This window comes from Tinamus guttatus, unplaced genomic scaffold (assembly GCF_059628265.1).
Source record: "Tinamus guttatus ecotype Peru unplaced genomic scaffold, ASM5962826v1 Tinamus_guttatus_pri_ptg000661l, whole genome shotgun sequence".
NCBI lineage: Eukaryota > Metazoa > Chordata > Aves > Tinamiformes > Tinamidae > Tinamus > Tinamus guttatus.
The window spans coordinates 121,973-139,316 of NW_028289195.1; the positions used below are offsets into that span (position 1 = coordinate 121,973).

Genomic DNA, 17,344 nt, shown 5'->3' on the forward strand with positions numbered 1-17,344 from the left:
TTGTGGAAATCCGAAGGTTTTCCCAGAAGCATACGAAATAATGAATACAAAATACCTGAAGACAAAATGTTAACCAGAAGCAGCCTCTCCTTTTTGCCAAAATTAGATGCATCTCTATAAAAATTAAAAGAATTGCAACCACTAGTAATTAAAAACAAGAACTATCTGCATATTTGGCTTGGATAAATCTTTTAGTTAAACTAGTCATTTAGAAAATATCCCTGTGTTTTAGTGTGTCTTTTTCGTGGGTATCGTAATTAAAATACATCACTTCCATAAAAAGCTTCAGTTTACATTGTTCTTCAAGTTTATCTTAGTCTGCTAACCATTGCCTTATGGAATTTTCCTTGAAAAATTTCCCTCTTTCCCTGGAAGACAGAGGAATCTTCTATCCCTACATTCAAATTTCAGAACCCAGTTCAAAGACAGAAAATGAGCTTTCCCTCATGTTGAGGTTATTTACAGGAGCTGCTGTAGTGAGTTAACATTCTGTTATGTCATGATCAAGGCAGAATCTGCCCAGCATTAAGAACATCTTCTCTGCTTTGTAGCAAATTTGCTAAATGTGTTTTAATCACTGCTGCTGTAGAGAAAAGACTCTCAAAAGCATGTAATTGTTTTAAAAGCTTTAGGTACAGATCCACAAAGTTTTGTAGGTATATCCTTCTTATTTAGCAACCTGAGCTTGAAAATAGAAGGAAACCTACCAAGTCTTTTCCATTGATTTCATACACCTATTAGATGTGTCTTAAATCCCCCAAATGATATTTCAGAATAGGACTAAGGTACAGACTTGCTTAACTGCATAATTTATACACAGTGTAATTATCATGTTTTGATTGTCAATTGCTTTTGCGGGTATGGGCGTACTTCTCACCAAGGAAATGAGGTTTCTGCTGTCTCATTTGCTGCCATCAACGGACATAAAGTTAGTGAGTAGAGCAAAGGAGAAAGGGATGCAAATCCTAGGGCTTCATGCCCTCAGAAACTCTTCCTGGCACAAGAGCTCTGGAGCTGGAAAGAGCTGCAGTGTTGTGTTACACAGGTGTGAAACCTCAGTGTCATGTTGGAGCATAGGAGCGAAAGAGCATCTTATTCTTGTCATCTGAGACTTGACAGATTTGGAGTTAGAGCGTAGAAAGTCAGAGAAACGGGTAAAATGCAAGGGGGAACTGGGCTGTCTCATAGTCACAAAGGAAATTAATGGCAGAGATGGGAGTGTGCAATTCAAATGTTCAAAAGTGCACTAAAATCAATGTAAATCATTCCAGTGGCTCTTCTAAATTGACTTGGGTTCCCGAATTCCTGTTCCCTAATGAGAAGTAGCACTCCCCAAACTCCAGGACTCCAAAGTAATGGCTAATATGCAAGCAGTCAAGAAGTGTTTAGTCTGCGATTTATCTTATAATCTATAGTCACAAGCTAGCAATAAGTAATACTTTAAAAAGTAATTATAAATGCCAGAATGGTAATCTTTGGCATATTCGCATTAGACAATATTCCATTGATGTATTGCAGCATACAGGCACGGGTAAAATATACCCCAAAAAATCTAAAGATTGGAATTGTGTTCCTATTCACTTCTATCTTGTTATCATGCTAAACCTAGCTACTTTAAACAAATGATCAGTAAACAAATATTTGACAAAGAATTGTTGAAAATGGGAAAACCAGAGTAGTGCCTTATAATTTTTTGAATGCCTCTGCTAGACTGAATTGCCAACATGTTATTTAGAAAAAACTTTGCAGATGCATAATCTTTCTTGTATTTATTAAAATAAGTACCAAGAACACAATGGTTTTACTGCTGTTAAATTACAATCTTAAGTTTATTTTATTTAGACAAATGAATCTATTCATTTTTTGACATTAGAGGAAATTTGAAGTTTGTTTTAACAACATGTAAACAAACAGGAGCTTGTTACCTTGAGACAGAATTGCCGGTTTTAAAAAGAAAACTTGTCACAAATGTGAATTTTTCTGCAGGATAATGGATCTCCTGAAGAACATGCAATTTATGTGTGGGACCATTTTATTTCCCAGTCAGCAGCAGAGAACGTGTTTTTTGTTGCTCACAGTTATGGTGGACTCGCATTCGTAGAGTTGGTAAGTGTGACTTCTCCATTGCCTTCTTTCCTAAAGTCTATTGCAGATTTTCAAAATTCTTTACAATCTCCTTCTTCAAACAGCAAGTTAGGAACAGTTTTGAACAGTGGTCACTTAGAGCTAGGAGAGGATTTTTTACACTGTATTTTTTTTTCTCTTTCATTGAATTCGATGATAAGGCTCTAACCATACACTAACCTGAAAAAAAAAATGTAAGGAAAAAAAAGATTATTGGAGCTTCTTATTTTAGGCTCTTCACCTAAAAGTAGTACCCACTGAGCTTCTGTTCTCAAAGTAAGAATAATTTTCATGCTAAGCAAATCTTTGTATGTATATTGGAATTTAGCATGAGGGGAAATTCATGGGAAAGCAGTTTTTCAAAAGAGGTCTACAGAAGTTGCTGAAAAGGCATTTTTCTGTTAGTAGGTGCTGGGTAAAACTTACTGTGATGTAAATTTGGGAGAGTTATGGTTAACTGTAAATCTATGTTACTGCTGAAGAAGATGTTAGTCTCTTTTACTGTGCTCTAGGAGGCAAAGATGTTCACTGTATCTGCAATAGAAAGAAGTTGCCTTGTAATGTTCAATTTATGCAGCTTGTATAGCAGAACTCACTATAGTTTCCTCATTTAATCCTAAAATGCTGATGTAATCAGGACATGGTTTATTGAAGAAACTTTAAAAAGTTCCACTTTTTGTGGAAACATTCATTTAGGGGTTAACGGCCTCGTTTTTATAGACTCGGGAATCAACAGGCATATATTTACAACTTTTCTCTATAAAATACTAGTTTAGACTCACAAACTGTAAAAATGGTTGCTGCTAAAGGAAAAGACGAATGCCTTTCTTAAGAAAAAAACTTGAATGAGAATTTTATTTCTGTTCCTGTGCCACTTACTTAGACAAGAAAAATCCAGAGCTGTGCAGCACTGTGTTAAGATTTTGTTTTCTTTTTGAAGTATTCCTATTTTGTAGATATTAAGGCCATTAGAATATGTATCACATATACAGATTTTGAAACTTGAAAATGCTTTAGCTCAGATAGTTTCTTATCTGGTCAATAAATAGTTGCCACACTAAATTATTAAGACACCAGATTTGCAAAGATAAATAACTTGGTATGAGCACAACTCCAGGCAACAAACGACTTCTTAAACTGGTTGCCTTGCAGGTTTTTCCTTCAGTGCAGTAGCATGTGTGTAATATCTGTTCTCCTCTTTCCCAAGCTGTGATTTTCAACTGCTCTCTGTTTCAACCAAAGTTATTAATAAAGCCTTATTTTTTGAAACTGAAAGGTTAGGGAAATTTTTGTAGGCTTTATCAAGCCATATTGTTTGGGTCACAGGATACCTGCAAGTATATACACTTAACCTAAGAAGGCAGGAAGTACAGGCAGAAAGGACTTATGCCCTTTCTCACTTTTTCCTAAACAAAGTGTCTATTTGAAAGAGGTTTGGAGAGTTAGTGCATAGAGATTTTCCATGGCATTTCCATCAATGGCTTGAGATGGCCTGGGTAACAGATGACCAATGTGTCATTCCCATTTTGCCTGTTTCTCTTGTCATACTGGTGGATATTTCTTCACTTTTGTTCTACTTTAATATGAAGCACACAGATGTTTCAGAACAAGACGTGACTTCTGACCTTGGGGCTTCTAGGGTCAGGGTGCTCAGGGCCTGTGAAATTATCACAAGCTGAGCTAAAGTTTTTATCCATCACAGGAAGTAACCAGTAAGTAAGAAGTTAAAAAGGAGCTTTGTGAGAGAGACAAGATGGTCTCAGTAAGGGTCAGCTTCTGTAGTCTGCTATCTCTGCAGGAGATGTATGCATGAGAGGAAGAATATAATATATAACCATTGGCACATCACATATCTGTCAAGCAAAACTAGACCTGAGAAATATATTTAATGTATCCTGATTGTTTTTTTAAAAAAATCAAAGGATATTATTAACACCTGTTTTTGGTAGAGGTAGTTTGATGTTGGAGTTCCACTAAAAGCAGTTAAGCAAATAAAGTTTACACTGAAGCAGAGGTAAGGTACAATTGAAATGCATCTTCAACTGTTGTATCCTGATATTGATTTCAAAGATTTTATTTTGTTATAATCTCATTTCTCTTTAATTTTGTATCCATATGGCAGTTAGCAATTGCAAAGAGCTTGAAAAAATAAATATAGCAGCTGATGGGCAATTACTGTCTTACAACAAGTACATATTCAATCACTTTCTCTCATGTTTTATGTGGGGGAGATCTTGAGGTTGATATAGCAACTATACCACCTCTACACTTGCTACACAAGAATTTTGAGTCAACTGATTCATAAAAATATACCTTACAGTAGTTACTGAGCCCCCTTGCACAGCTGTTCATTCTGAACCCACTCCTCTTCTAGGAGAGCAGTGGGAAGCATATGGCTTTAATTTGGAGTGCAGGATTCTGCCTGGACCCTCCGTATGTGATTGTGGCCACAGAAAAAAAAAAAAAGGAAAAAGAAAAAAGCAGAAAAGTCAAAAAATAATTAAAAACACTTTTCACCAAATATCTTTTAAATCGTCTTTGTGCATTCAGAGCTGCTAGTTCTGTCTTGGCTGTTTGTAGCCCCCTAATCACCAGAGATCTCATCACTTCTTCATGGGGTGATATTCTCTCCATTAACTGACACTTCAGTGTTAGGCAGAGAAAGCGGTTTTTAAACATAGGCTGGTTCGTGGTGGTTGGTAGGATCTCAGGCAAAGAGCATTGCAGAGCTGCTGTCCCTGGAGTAGTCGTGGGAAGCTTTGAGCCTTACGAAAGCACAGTATGTCCAGATGTTCCTTTTCTTGCACTTTTTAAAGAACTGGCATGGAATAAGCAGCTCTGCTCTGCTCTTCAGGTTTCCAAAATCCTATGCCGGCATGCATGTGGACATACGTTTCAGTAGGAAACTCAAAGTGCTAAGACAGTAGTTATAACCACACCTTGTAAAGTTGGAGGAGCATTTCTACTTAGTCCTAATGGACTGTTGGTGGCCAAACCTCCACTTAGTTTGGAATCTGGGCTCAGTCTGGGAACCAGAAGAATCAGGTTGTGGTTTGGAAGACCCTTATTAAACAGGCCACTTAAACATGGCTACTATTTTCAAGTGTATGCCACAGCATCTAGTATTTTTATCGGTGCCTGCAGCTTTTGTGCCTGATGGCATTTTTGCATGTCTGTAGTTGGCAGATGTTAAGAAATACAGGGTGAGTCTGTAACATCATGCACAGTATTGAAATGAATTGAATGCATAGAAGACGTTATCCCTTTGTTGCAATGTGGGCACACAATTTCTGCACCTTACTGGGTCATAGGGGGATACTAGGGGAATAATTGAAAGTGATTTAACATGTGTGAGAAGTAAAGTTCTACCAATAAATGTAATTAGTTAGATTGTTTATAGCTCAAATTACAAACGCTAATCATAAACTTTATGCTAAAATGCATCTTAACATTTAGTAATTAAAACTTTGTGTAATTGTAGTTTGAAACTAAAAGCACAGCTAATAATGTCTAAAAGTAAATTACTTTTTAAATACACAGCCCATTACTTTTTAAATACACAGCCCTAGAAATAGTTGTTGGGTCACTGTGTTCTGCTAATTTATGATTTTGAAAATCTCAAAACATGATTCATGAACACATCTCAGCTTCTTACTTCTGTTATCCCTTACTGAGCGTAGATGGAGATTTATTTTCAGATGCAGCTTGTGGTGGTTGATGGTTAATTGTGGAACTTGCCCAACTCCTAGCTTATAATAATTTTATGAAATTTAACAGAAAGTGAGAATTTCAAGTTGATGGAGTCAATTTTATATTTAGTTTACAGAAAATAAGTTTCTGGTACAACGCCTCCTTTGAGTTTTTCTGCCAATTTTTGTGGGTTTACAATTATTGTGCTTTAAAAAGAATGTTTTCCCTTGTGAGTGCCTGCATAAAATGCCTTCACAGAAGTGAAAGGAATATATCGGGTCCAAACGCCTACCTGAGTCCCATGGTCCATCCACTGCAGATCAGGGTCTGCCTGCCTTTGGACAGGGAAAGAAAGCTTGGTCCTAAGTTGTTGGGTGACATTTAGAACTATCCATGTTTATCTTTATATTAAAAAAAAATGTATGAGTACTACTAATTTTGAAATCATGAGAAGAATTATTAAACCTAAGTTTCCAAAATTGTTCAGAATCATGAAATAAAAAAAAAAAAAAAAAAAAAAAAAGGAGAGAGATCTTGTGAGATATTTTTCCTGTCTCCTGTTCCTCCAAAACCCCGGCTTTGCATTTTCAAGAACTTTTTCACCCACTAATGAATTAGAAACATCCTTTTTTGTTTTTTCCCCCCACTGGCACTTTGGTGCTTTAAGAAAATAACACCAAATATGATAAAATTGTTAGAATTGGTAGTGGTGTCTGCTGCTTACATCTCTTTAAAAATATAAAGTTAGGAAGTAATATAATTAAAATAATTAAGTATAATTAAATCAGGAGATGGAAAGTAAGTTCATTGTCTTTGAATGGATGAAAAACTATTTCTTATAATCTTTATTGGTACAGATGTTGGATACGTATATTGATAATTTGCACAAAAGCATAGGAAAGAAGTATGTGTGTTTATATATATAATCAGCCCTGTTAAAATCAGTGTCTTTAAGACACACCATTCAAACTACTGTACCTCCTGCAGCATCCTAGTTCCATCAAAATCAGGCAGTTTTGTCCATTTGAAATAATTTTGGATCCACCATTTTGAGATATGCTCTGGAACACAATGCCCCTTTGTTGTGTTGCATTGTGCTGAGCCGAGCGAGAGCCTGACCCTGGAAGAGCTTATGGGAGCCTTAGTAATAACAGTGGTAAACAGCCAGCGGCTCAACCTCGGAGCCTCCCTGGCTGTAACAATATTCTTTCTGGCTTAGACAAAATGCAGTTTTAGAGCACTGAGGGTTGTGCTGTGAACTTGGCATTAGCTTTTCATTAATTTAGCTTTCTGAAATTTCAGCCTGAATGGTTTGTTATATGTAGCTTTATAGTTAGAAATATAAAAATTACCTCTAGAAGTGATAGTCTTTAAGAGTATACTGTGTGTAAGCAACTCTGAATCCCCCTGCCTAACCTAGTCAATTGAAATAGATTTTTTCAGGCATGGCAGAAGTTGATGTAGAGCCTGTAGCGCTTCTGGAGAGCTTGGGAGACGAAAGTCGGGAGCTGAGAAGCACGACGTCTCAGTGACCAAGCGTAGCCCCTGCACTGCTTGTAGGATGGCTGGTTGGCTGCCAGCTGCCTGCTTTTGCAGGGATGTGAGCTTATATTGGTACTAGTTCTCAGGACAGCGCTTCAGATGGCAAACGTGGAGGTTGCGGGATCTAATTTAAGAATAAGAACTTCACAGGTAACTCTCACAGGAGATGGACATCCTAAAGAAACAAAACACCACATTGTTGCACTTTATGTGTTTTTAACCACTGAGCTAAAAAATGAGTATATTCTTTAAATGTTGTGTGTCAGTTAAAATTAGGAAGAGGAATACAGGGTAATGTAGGTGTATGGGGTCATGTGTCTTACATCCAGGCTTTGGCCTGATCATTTCACCTAACCATCTGTTTGAGGTCTCACCTTGTTCTACATTGGCAGCTTGTATCAGGAACTCTTGAATTGAGGAATTATTTACCTAGGGACACTCAAATAAGAAAGTTTTAAAATTAAAAAAAAAACAAGTGATCTTAACAGATTCAAAAAGATTAATTCACCCAGGGACACAGAGAAGTGAGAAGTGTCAGAATGCCTGGGGGGACAGAGCAGCCTGTGTTGTTGGGTAAGATGATGGGGTTGTTCACGTGACACGGTGCCACAGAGAGATATCTCACCTAGCTTGAACACCACAATCAATATAGCCATAGAAGCATTACACACACCCCGCAGGCTTATCAGTCTTATTAAGAACTGTGTAATCTGCTAATGCTGTTATATTAATTTCAGTGGCTTCTGAAAAAAAAAAAATGGGTTCGATATCTATGCTGTATGGCCTTGTGTTGTGCTACCAAAGCATATGTTAAAAAAAGCTTGGCTTGTTCAGCCTAGTAAAGGGAATTTTAGAGGGATTGATAGTAAATACAACCAGAGAGTAAACAGCAGGGAGAACGAGCCATTTAAGCCAAGAACAATATTGGCACAGGGACAAATGGATTAAAACTAGTCATGAATATATTTAGGTTGGTATTAGGTTTCTCACCGTTAGAACAGGAAGCCTTATTGGGGAACAAGAAGACTGGGGCAAAAATCCTACCTATCTTGAGCAATTTATGAAAACAATTATGTGGATTATTGTCTGAGACAGTAGGGCTGTAATTTATGCCCCTATATGCAGGTCGGTATCTTCAATAGCAAACAGTTGGACCAAGTTTGGATTAACTTTTTTGGAGACAGTACCTCTCTGACTCCCGATTCATTCCATAGCCAAATTTTCTGCCTCAGTCTTTAAAAACACCAAGCTTGAACAAAACCTGGACCAACCCCTAAATGCTAAAGTTCTAATTTTTGGAAGTAGTGAATTTTTTTTCTAATGTTTTTTTGAAATCCATAAGCTTGAAGTAAGCAAGGAGGGTGGCATATTTCATTGTGAGTGATAACAGTAGTAAACAAATGAAATATCCTCTATCAGTAGCAATTTGTTTATTGCTTTCTGTTTTTACTGATGTGTATATATATGTATATACTTTGCCCATTTTAGCACAGAACAGATAAATGGGGCCACTCTGGAATTTTTCCATTTCAGCCTAAATAAATAAACTGTCAAGTATTCACTAGTATCATTATATCACTTGTTACTATTTCTTATTGTTATCTATTTGCCTTGTGGTAGCAGTCACATAGTAGTACCTTGTCTGGAACAGGCTGAAAAATTAGTTACACGGGGAGAGACAGAGGAATGATGAGTGACTACCAAATAGAAGGACACAGGTCAATGTACCAGAGCCACATGCCCCTTTTTCATTGTTCTTTTAGTTTAAATGCCATATATCCACCCAGTTTTTTACTTCATTCTCAACCCTCTTGGTCTTGCTGGATGACAGCAGAGGATCCCTACGATGAAAGTAGGGCACCTCTCCGTTGGCTGTGCTGCCGCTTCCAGGAGTGAGGCACGGGGCTCCAGTTTGGAGTATTCATCCCCACTCATTACCAGGCTTGAGACAACTTGCTTAGCCTCATTACTTTTTGCTTCCTCTTAATCATTTTCTGATTTAATATCTCCTGCTTCAAACACTCAGCTCAATCCATGGTCTGCAAGCTAGCAGCATGTATGCACTTTCCCATGTCCCTTCAAAAGAAGGGCTGTGTTTCATGGCTCACCACTACATACTGTATGCTAATTGCCTGCACCACCCATCATTAATTAGCATCACATTGGCCAGCTGATATTAATTTTCTAGCTTGACACCAAAATTGGAATGCTAATTACAAAATGGATGAAGAGCTGGGTAAAATGGAGCTGGGTTGAAGTTAGAGCTATTAGCCTACCCAATCCAGTTATTTGGAAATACATACCTGCATTGTATGGAATTTGGAGCTCTAAGGCAAGATCTAGATCTGCATTATATATGTTTGTAACTTCTTTGCTTTATTTTAAATTCAGTACACTGTGAACAGTTATGAAGAACTTTACAATATTTAGTAATTGCTCTCATACTTGTATCCCTTTGTTGTCTTGTTGCCCAACTATATATACCTTGGTGTTCTCTTTTTATTTTTTTGCCTTGTATCTCCCTCTGAATATACTATTTGTCTAAATAAACCTCACAGTATAGTGAGAATTGAACTCCATATTCTAAGTGTAGTTACTATAGTTAGCTCAAGAACTTCAGTACCTTTGTTTTGCCCGTGCCAACTTTGCCCAACGTCACCTTAACAATACTGATTTTTTTTTAAGTTTGCTTTGAATTTGGTGCCTGCTGGTGTTCATGGATCCCTTGCAGTATTTCAGCAACCTCAATTTTCCTTTCTCTACTTGTATGGAATGTTGTAGATGATTTTATTTTCCCAGCAATAAAGTCTCACATTCTTCCAAACTAAATCTAGCTGCATTCTGGCCTGTGTTACTCAAGACAACAAACTAGATTGTCACAGGGATCCCTTTTATGCTACGAGTCTGTGGATCTTGGAAGCTCGTTTTGTATTTTTTTCATGACTTACTTCTCTTGGCAGTTTCTGCCTATCTAATGTCACCTGCAAATTTAATTAATTCGAGATCATTAATGAAGGTGTTAAATAAAACTATATTTGGCATCCATCCCTGTATATGACTAGAAACTTCCTTCTGGCTCAGTAAATTCCTTTTTATTAGTATTCTTTGCTGCATTATTTTAACGATTTTAAATTCTATGAGACCATACACTTACCAGTCAGTTTGAGTTTATTTCGCCTTTCAAATTCTATCTTTAAAAATACCCTGAAAGCCAAAGCAGAGAGCCATGTTCAAAGAATGTATTGCTAGTCCTTTCACTTGTGGATATTAACTTCAGCACTTGAATCTATCAAAGCTAATGTGACAAAGTCTGTATGAAACAATCTATGGAGAAGGTGTGAAGTACGCTGCTCCTCCAGACAGTGCTCTCCAAGACCCAGGGCAACTCAGCAAAATATGTGGCAGGAAGAAAGAAAGAAAGACAGTGGATATGATCCTTACAGCCAAACCAGTAGCATCCTGGTTTCTGAGATGCTGGCCCAGTCTCTCCCAAAGGCCAAAGTTAGGAGAAGATGGCTTCATACGGTGCCCTTGCCTTTCCCCAACACACCCTGGACATTTCAGTTTAATCAGTAGCTTCCTGCTTCTCCCTGGTGTTTAGCTTGCAGTGGTGGCCGTTTAGCCGCCGCTGCTCATGATGGCACTGGAGGTGTCACATTCTTTTACACACAGCTTGTCACGAAGTTTCCACCAAATTTGGAAAATCCTAAGATGGCTGTAGCAAATTTGGTAACTCATTTTCTTGATGTCTTGTGGATGTATAGCCCTTAACTGGCTGATTGATATGAACTCGGGGTGGCTTAGTATCATGTGACCTACCAACCTCCATCTGGATACTGATTTACTTGCTGATTGGCCACAGTTCTCAATCGTAATATCTAGCTGTGCACCTCTTTATAGGTGTTTTCTGTCTGAATCATTTCCTCCTCGTCAGGGCTTTTTCAAACATCTGGGCAACCCATTGACTATAAAGAAATAGCTAATCTATCTGTTTCTAGCAAATGCATTTCTTCCCTGTGGCATTCACCTTTCACTCTTCCTCATCCTCTGCAGATCTCTTTTCTTTGGAGATCCTCTCCCTGTAAGTCTTTAGAGTGACATTTAATGTGTATAAATGTGGTGATTGTGTCTATAAATGATCAGGCATTGGATTAACTGGAAGTTCACATAGCATGATTACTATTTTTTTTTCATCAAGTGCAATATGAAAAAAATCCCTGCATTTTATTTAACTTTACAGGTTGTGTTAATTTGCTTGAAATTATTTTGGAGAACAGTTTAGTTTAACAGATTAAGATTAGATACCATGTGACATCATCAATCTAAAATTATTGCATTGTTTTTAAAATGTATATATAAACATGTGCAAAGAAGAAAATGAGAAGTTTTGAATTTGCTTAGATGAGAAAGTAAAGAGAAAAAGCACACGTATTATTCCCCAACAGGTTTTGCAGTGCATATAGATTTTATCTGAAATACTTGACTCGTTTACATGCTGATTTTTAAGGTAAAAAAATAAACACTTTTTTAAAAAAGGAAGTTGTCTAACTCTTATTTCATCTTTTTCATATTTCTCTGACATGATCTTATGCCAATAGGACTACACAAGTGTATTGCATTACTGTTAATTTAAATGTTAATTATGGTGAAAAGTATATGTATGGCTTTTGTGTGGAACAGTAGAGATTTTATAAGACTTTAAGACCCGGTTTAGTGGATCAGCCAAGGGAACTCCAAGGGAACTGCAAGTTAATAATATATTAGACATTGCAAATCCACATGGAGTAAGAGGAATCCAAACATACTTCGGGTGACGAGAACTCTAAAACTATGGTAGCATAAGAAGAAGCTGAAATTTGCATTTTATCCTAGAACTTTCCTTTCTTTAATCTACTGAAGATGTGTTACATAGCTCTTTCAGTATATTAGTAAAGTATTTGAATATTAATAATAGCATGACTACCAGTGTTTAAATGTTAAAATAATCCTATTTGAAGGCTTTACTTGAATGTGATATTAAGGGAAAATACATAAGTAGCTTTCGCACATGTATTCATTGGGAAAAAATGCATGTTTAAAGCTGCAGAACTAAACTAAAATTTTAATATAAGATCCTAGAAACTGGAAGTAAAATTTTCTCATAAATACACTAAAAATAGCTCAGTTATTTTTCTGTTTCTTCCACCTTCCAAGGCAAATCAAATGTAATAATAAATCTCGACTGTGTGGTATCAAGCCACAAAGTATGTGAGGTTTTTACAAGCTTGATTAAGCCAAGCCGCTTTATTTGCTTTATTTATATCTGGATTATATGATGCACTGCTGTGGTGAGAGGAGCCTTATACTTCTGTGCTAGGCAGTTAAGAGGTGGTAATGATCTGTAAAAGCAGAGATTCTTAACAGTAAAAGTTTTGGTAGGCTTTTTTTGCTTGTTCCTTCATCCTCCGCCCTTCTCTCCCCACTCTCTTTCCCAAGAGCAGAAGAAGATGCATAATGTTTAGGAAATCTTTTTTTTTTAACTAGTCTCTGTAGGAAGACTTATTATTTTAGCATTTTTTAACTTACTTGTCAAATTGTTGGTGTGCCTATATGGTCCTGTGGTTATGAATATTGCTTTGTGTACCTTACTGAGTTTTATTTCAATTTGCAAGTGTTTTTGAAGTATTAATGTTATATCTGTCAGCTGCTTTGCTTAGAAGCATGGTATTTTCTTGAATTCCTTTAAGGTATAGGCTAATAGAGTTGAGAAGAGAGAGATGTATAATTACTATATTCTTTGACAGAGTAAATTTCAATCAACAGGAAGATGATAGAGATGTTAGAGCGCTGCTATTGTAGTTCTTGTAAACGATAAACCTTTTATTTTTCTACATCACTGAGTACTTTACTGAGTAGTTTAGAAAAAATATCAATATAACACAAAAGCCCAGCCAACCCCCTCTCGCTTCCTACCCTGTCAAATTGCAAAGGTTGGCACACACAACTTTCAGCATTTTAGCAGCTGCTGAAATACATAAATTAGATTTTCTCCAACTTAAACTAGTTGTTAGCGAAACAACATCTCACCTTAATTCATTGCTTCACCGCCACGGTGTTCAGCCCTGGAAGATTTTTTTTAAACCAGCTGTTGAGGGGGGGAAAAAAAAGTAGTTTAAGAGTTCACTGGAAGAGATAAGGGATTCATCATTATATATTTACTGTCTGCGGCTGATATAGCTGTAAGGTTTTTCAGCTGCCATTGATCTATTGCGCATGTTCCCTCGCCGGGTTGCAGGACGTGCTTCTATTTGCATAAGGCCCTGGGCAAGGTTCTTTCTTGCATTGATTGGCCTGTCCAAGGGAGGCTGATGTGCTCTCGCATTGATCACTGTGTCTTTTCTTGGAAGACAGTGTTACACTGAGTTCAGCTCAAACATTCTAGGGAGAAGGTAAAACTTTCCTGCAGATGTCTCAATTTTATTCACATGTTCCTTTGAGTATAGGCTTTTTTTTTTCCAGGATAAATATCTTTTTTTGTTGTTGTTTTTCCTTTTTTTCTTTCTTTTTTTTTTATTTGGATGTGTTTCTGCAGTTCTAGTGCAGTAGAGTCTGGAGTGTTTTGAAAAGTTAGGTTGAATAAAATTGCCATTATGTAGATCACTTATTCTGTGCTATTTTAAAAAAAAAAAAAAACAATGGCTGTAGCTTCCAACAAAAATCAAGACTACTCTCTCTTCAAAGAGTTAGCAATTATAAATGAAAATTTAATCTAAAATTGCCCGTGTGGGTATCTTTGCTTAGATTAACATTATTAGTTTGCAATGTGTATGGTTTTGTGCTATGGTTTCTTCAGCCTTACAAAAATGCTAAAAAAAAGATGACATCTTCAAAATAAAACTAGTCAGATTTGGAGTATCTTCGCTGTTGTATTTCAAAGTAAATCATGTACATAATATTAAACTGCTAAATAGATTGATGATTGATCAGCTCTGTGTTGATCAGAGAAGATAAATTCTCTCTATAATGTCCTAATGGTTACAGTAGTGATATATACCTGGCTGACTTTCAAAACATAGCTTTGAAAGCCAGGCTCTTGACTCACTCTTGCAAAGGACAGAGCTTTTAAATGTTTTCTTCATTAACAATCAATACTCGGTAGCTGGTAAATCCACATTTGGAATTTTTCAGAGTCCCGTGTTTGCTTACATGTCTCATTATGGAAAAGATGCCCTTTATTGTAATCTGTCGAATGTATTTCTGTGGTAAGAGAATGATTCTACTCATTCTCTTCCCTGTGGGTTCAGGTGAAATTTGGTTATACCTGAAGGGCAGAATTTCATTTCTAGCATATAACTTTACCAAGCTTGAAATAGCTTGTGCATTTGTTGAAAAATAAACTGTTATGGTATTGTTCCTCTCCTATAGAATGCTGAACATCACAGAATCTCTTACTTGATAATTTTGTAAAAATTTACAGTGGATTTTTCTATGGATACTGTAGAATTTTCTTCAAAGGAAATAAGTATTCAGAGATACACAGCTGAAATCGTATTAACGCTATTACATAAATTGCAGTTTTTTATCACTTGGATTATAGTTTCATGTCTTTCACAGAAGCAGTAATGCATTGCATTGTATTGCGATGCTCTGGCTTAGGGAAACATATTCCTTTGGTCATTCAGTAAAACAAAACTTAGATAAGTATAATTCAGGTGGCGTATATGAAATTTCTTCTTCATTATCATGCAAATGCAGTGAGAATGTAACATTTCCCAAGATGTCATTTGACTATTAGGATCTTTAGAAAATGGCCTCTCAAAGCCACAAAGCTCATATTCCAGAAGAAAGCTATATAATACCTAAAAATTGTCTGTCCTTATTCTATATGAATAACAAATGTAATAGGACAGACCATTATTAAAACTGCAAAAGAATGTGTTGACCTATTTGTACAGGGGGATCTTTTCTGAGTTTGGTATCTATGATGAATTCTGAGCTTCCAAGAGTATAGAGGGTGAGCATACAAATACAGATTTCAAACTCCAATAGTAAAACAGAGTTGGGCAGTAATTGGAAACTTTTTTTTTTTTTTTGGTTTTAGTCACACAGTGAATGTTAATATTGGTAACTATTTTATTGCATATAACACTATTCCTTGTAAATGGTATAAAATCTTGTGTGTCTGCATTGTGCACAGCTTGTGAGGCAACGTCAGTTTAACTTTTTATATGCTGTCTTTTCTCACGTTTGAATGGGTGAACATACAAGATAGGCACTTGCTAAATATGAACTAATCTCTTAAGCGAGGAATTGAACTTGCTTTTTAATTCTGAAATAGAAGAAGATCCTGAGTATCTTGCAGCAGTTTGTTATGTCGTTATTCAGTTGAGGGAAAATGCAGGTGCTCGGTTATATGTGTGAGCTGTGTGGACAATAAAATCCCACAAATAGGTGGTGGTAAAAGAGTTCTTTAGCAAACTGTTCCAGTTTTGAAAAAGGAAAGGCAGAACAGAATTGTTTGTAAGCAATTAAAATGAGAAAAAGAAATCTAATCTCTTATGTCATGTTAAAAGGTTTTCTGGAAAAAAGTATTCATAGCATCACTATCATTGCATTGTTAAAACAAAGTGGATCAATTAGAAAAATACAATGAAAACATATATAGGTACTTCAAGAATTTCTCGTACTCTTCACAGATATAGTCTAGTGACATTTTTCCACTGGATATTTGCAGCCCCGAGTGAGGTTCTGCATGTGTTGAAATAAGTGTTTTAATCAAGTTTTAATAATTGGTTGATTTGCTGAGAATCTTCAACATCAGGCATACAAGGGAGGCCTTTTACTGATAAGGTCTGAGTAAGAGCTGTAAAATGTAGAAGCCCATATTTTAAAGTTTTACTATGGAAGATATACATTTTTAAGGACAAAAAAAGAAAGTATTTTTCAGGTCCACGTTATCCACATAAGTATATAAAGAATGAAATGGCAGAATTTGTGGGTTTCATTTTTAATATGGAAAATACAGCATTGTAACACTGGAAAAATAACAAGGAATGCCTGAAATGTCATCTGTCTTCTGGGTCATTAAGACATTTTCACTTTTTCTAGCATGTAACTAAAGGTAAAAGGTGGTTCTGTGCTATTTTGCTAGGGAGATTCTCTCAAATTCCAGGTATTGCTAATGTGACAGATATTCTGTAGCAATTAAAAAATAAGTGTTTTTCACTACATCATTTCCACCTAAAAATTCCTGCTCTGTACACTTCTTATGTGGTACCTTTCACTCCAAACCTTTTGATGATCTGACTGGCAAACGTCCATCACACAGGAGATTCTCTAGGATATTTGTAAAAAGAAGAGGACTCTGATTTGTCATTAAAGTTTCTGTACATTATTTTTCCTGCATAAAACAGAGCATGCAAGTAGCAAGAGCTTAATCAAGGACTCCTAGATAATTGTCATTTGGTGCAGCACTACAAGAAAGGAATTGACAGAGCTTCGTAGTCTTACACCAGAAACGTTGATTTTTTTCCTTTCATGTTTCTATTTTGAGAAAAGCCTGTTCTGGGTATGATATAGGTAGCACCAGAGTTAGTGAGGTTATCATTTGAGCCCTACTTTGTTGGTAGTGGGTGGTGGCTTTCCTAAGTGTAACACATAGTAAAGACAAAACAATTAGGATCATCCTGCTCTGTAAAGTCTTATATGTTTCCCGCTGCCATTCTTTCTCCAGAAATAAATAACAATTGTCTTACTTAAGCAGAGGCTATAGCCCTATTTTGTTGGGGAATTTTGCATTTTATTGCAAAGCAAAGAAAATAATGATAAAAGGTATTATAGGCATTACCTTGGATTGCACTTCTTTTTTACGTACTCAGCGTATTTTTATATTTTGAAGCATTCTGCTAAGTACAATCTAAGTGAAGTTTTCCCCCTCTGTAATTATGAAGCAAGTGCTAGAGCAAAAAGAAATCTCCATATCACTATATTTGGTGCATTTCTTGAATTT

General features: G+C 36.3%; 1 protein-coding gene across 4 annotated transcripts in view; it reads left to right on the top strand.

Annotated features, from left to right (window-relative positions):
• ARB2A (ARB2 cotranscriptional regulator A) overlaps positions 1-17,344 on the top strand; it is a 226,433-nt gene that overhangs the window by 117,551 nt on the left and 91,538 nt on the right. For 3 of the 4 annotated variants that reach the window (XM_088536388.1, XM_088536391.1, XM_088536392.1), the window contains one exon: positions 1,987-2,106. The exons of the other annotated variant lie outside the window; for it this stretch is intronic. In XM_088536388.1, coding sequence (XP_088392514.1) covers positions 1,987-2,106 — 120 coding nt within the window. The remainder of the gene's footprint in view (positions 1-1,986; positions 2,107-17,344) is intronic. 4 annotated transcript variants of the gene reach the window in all.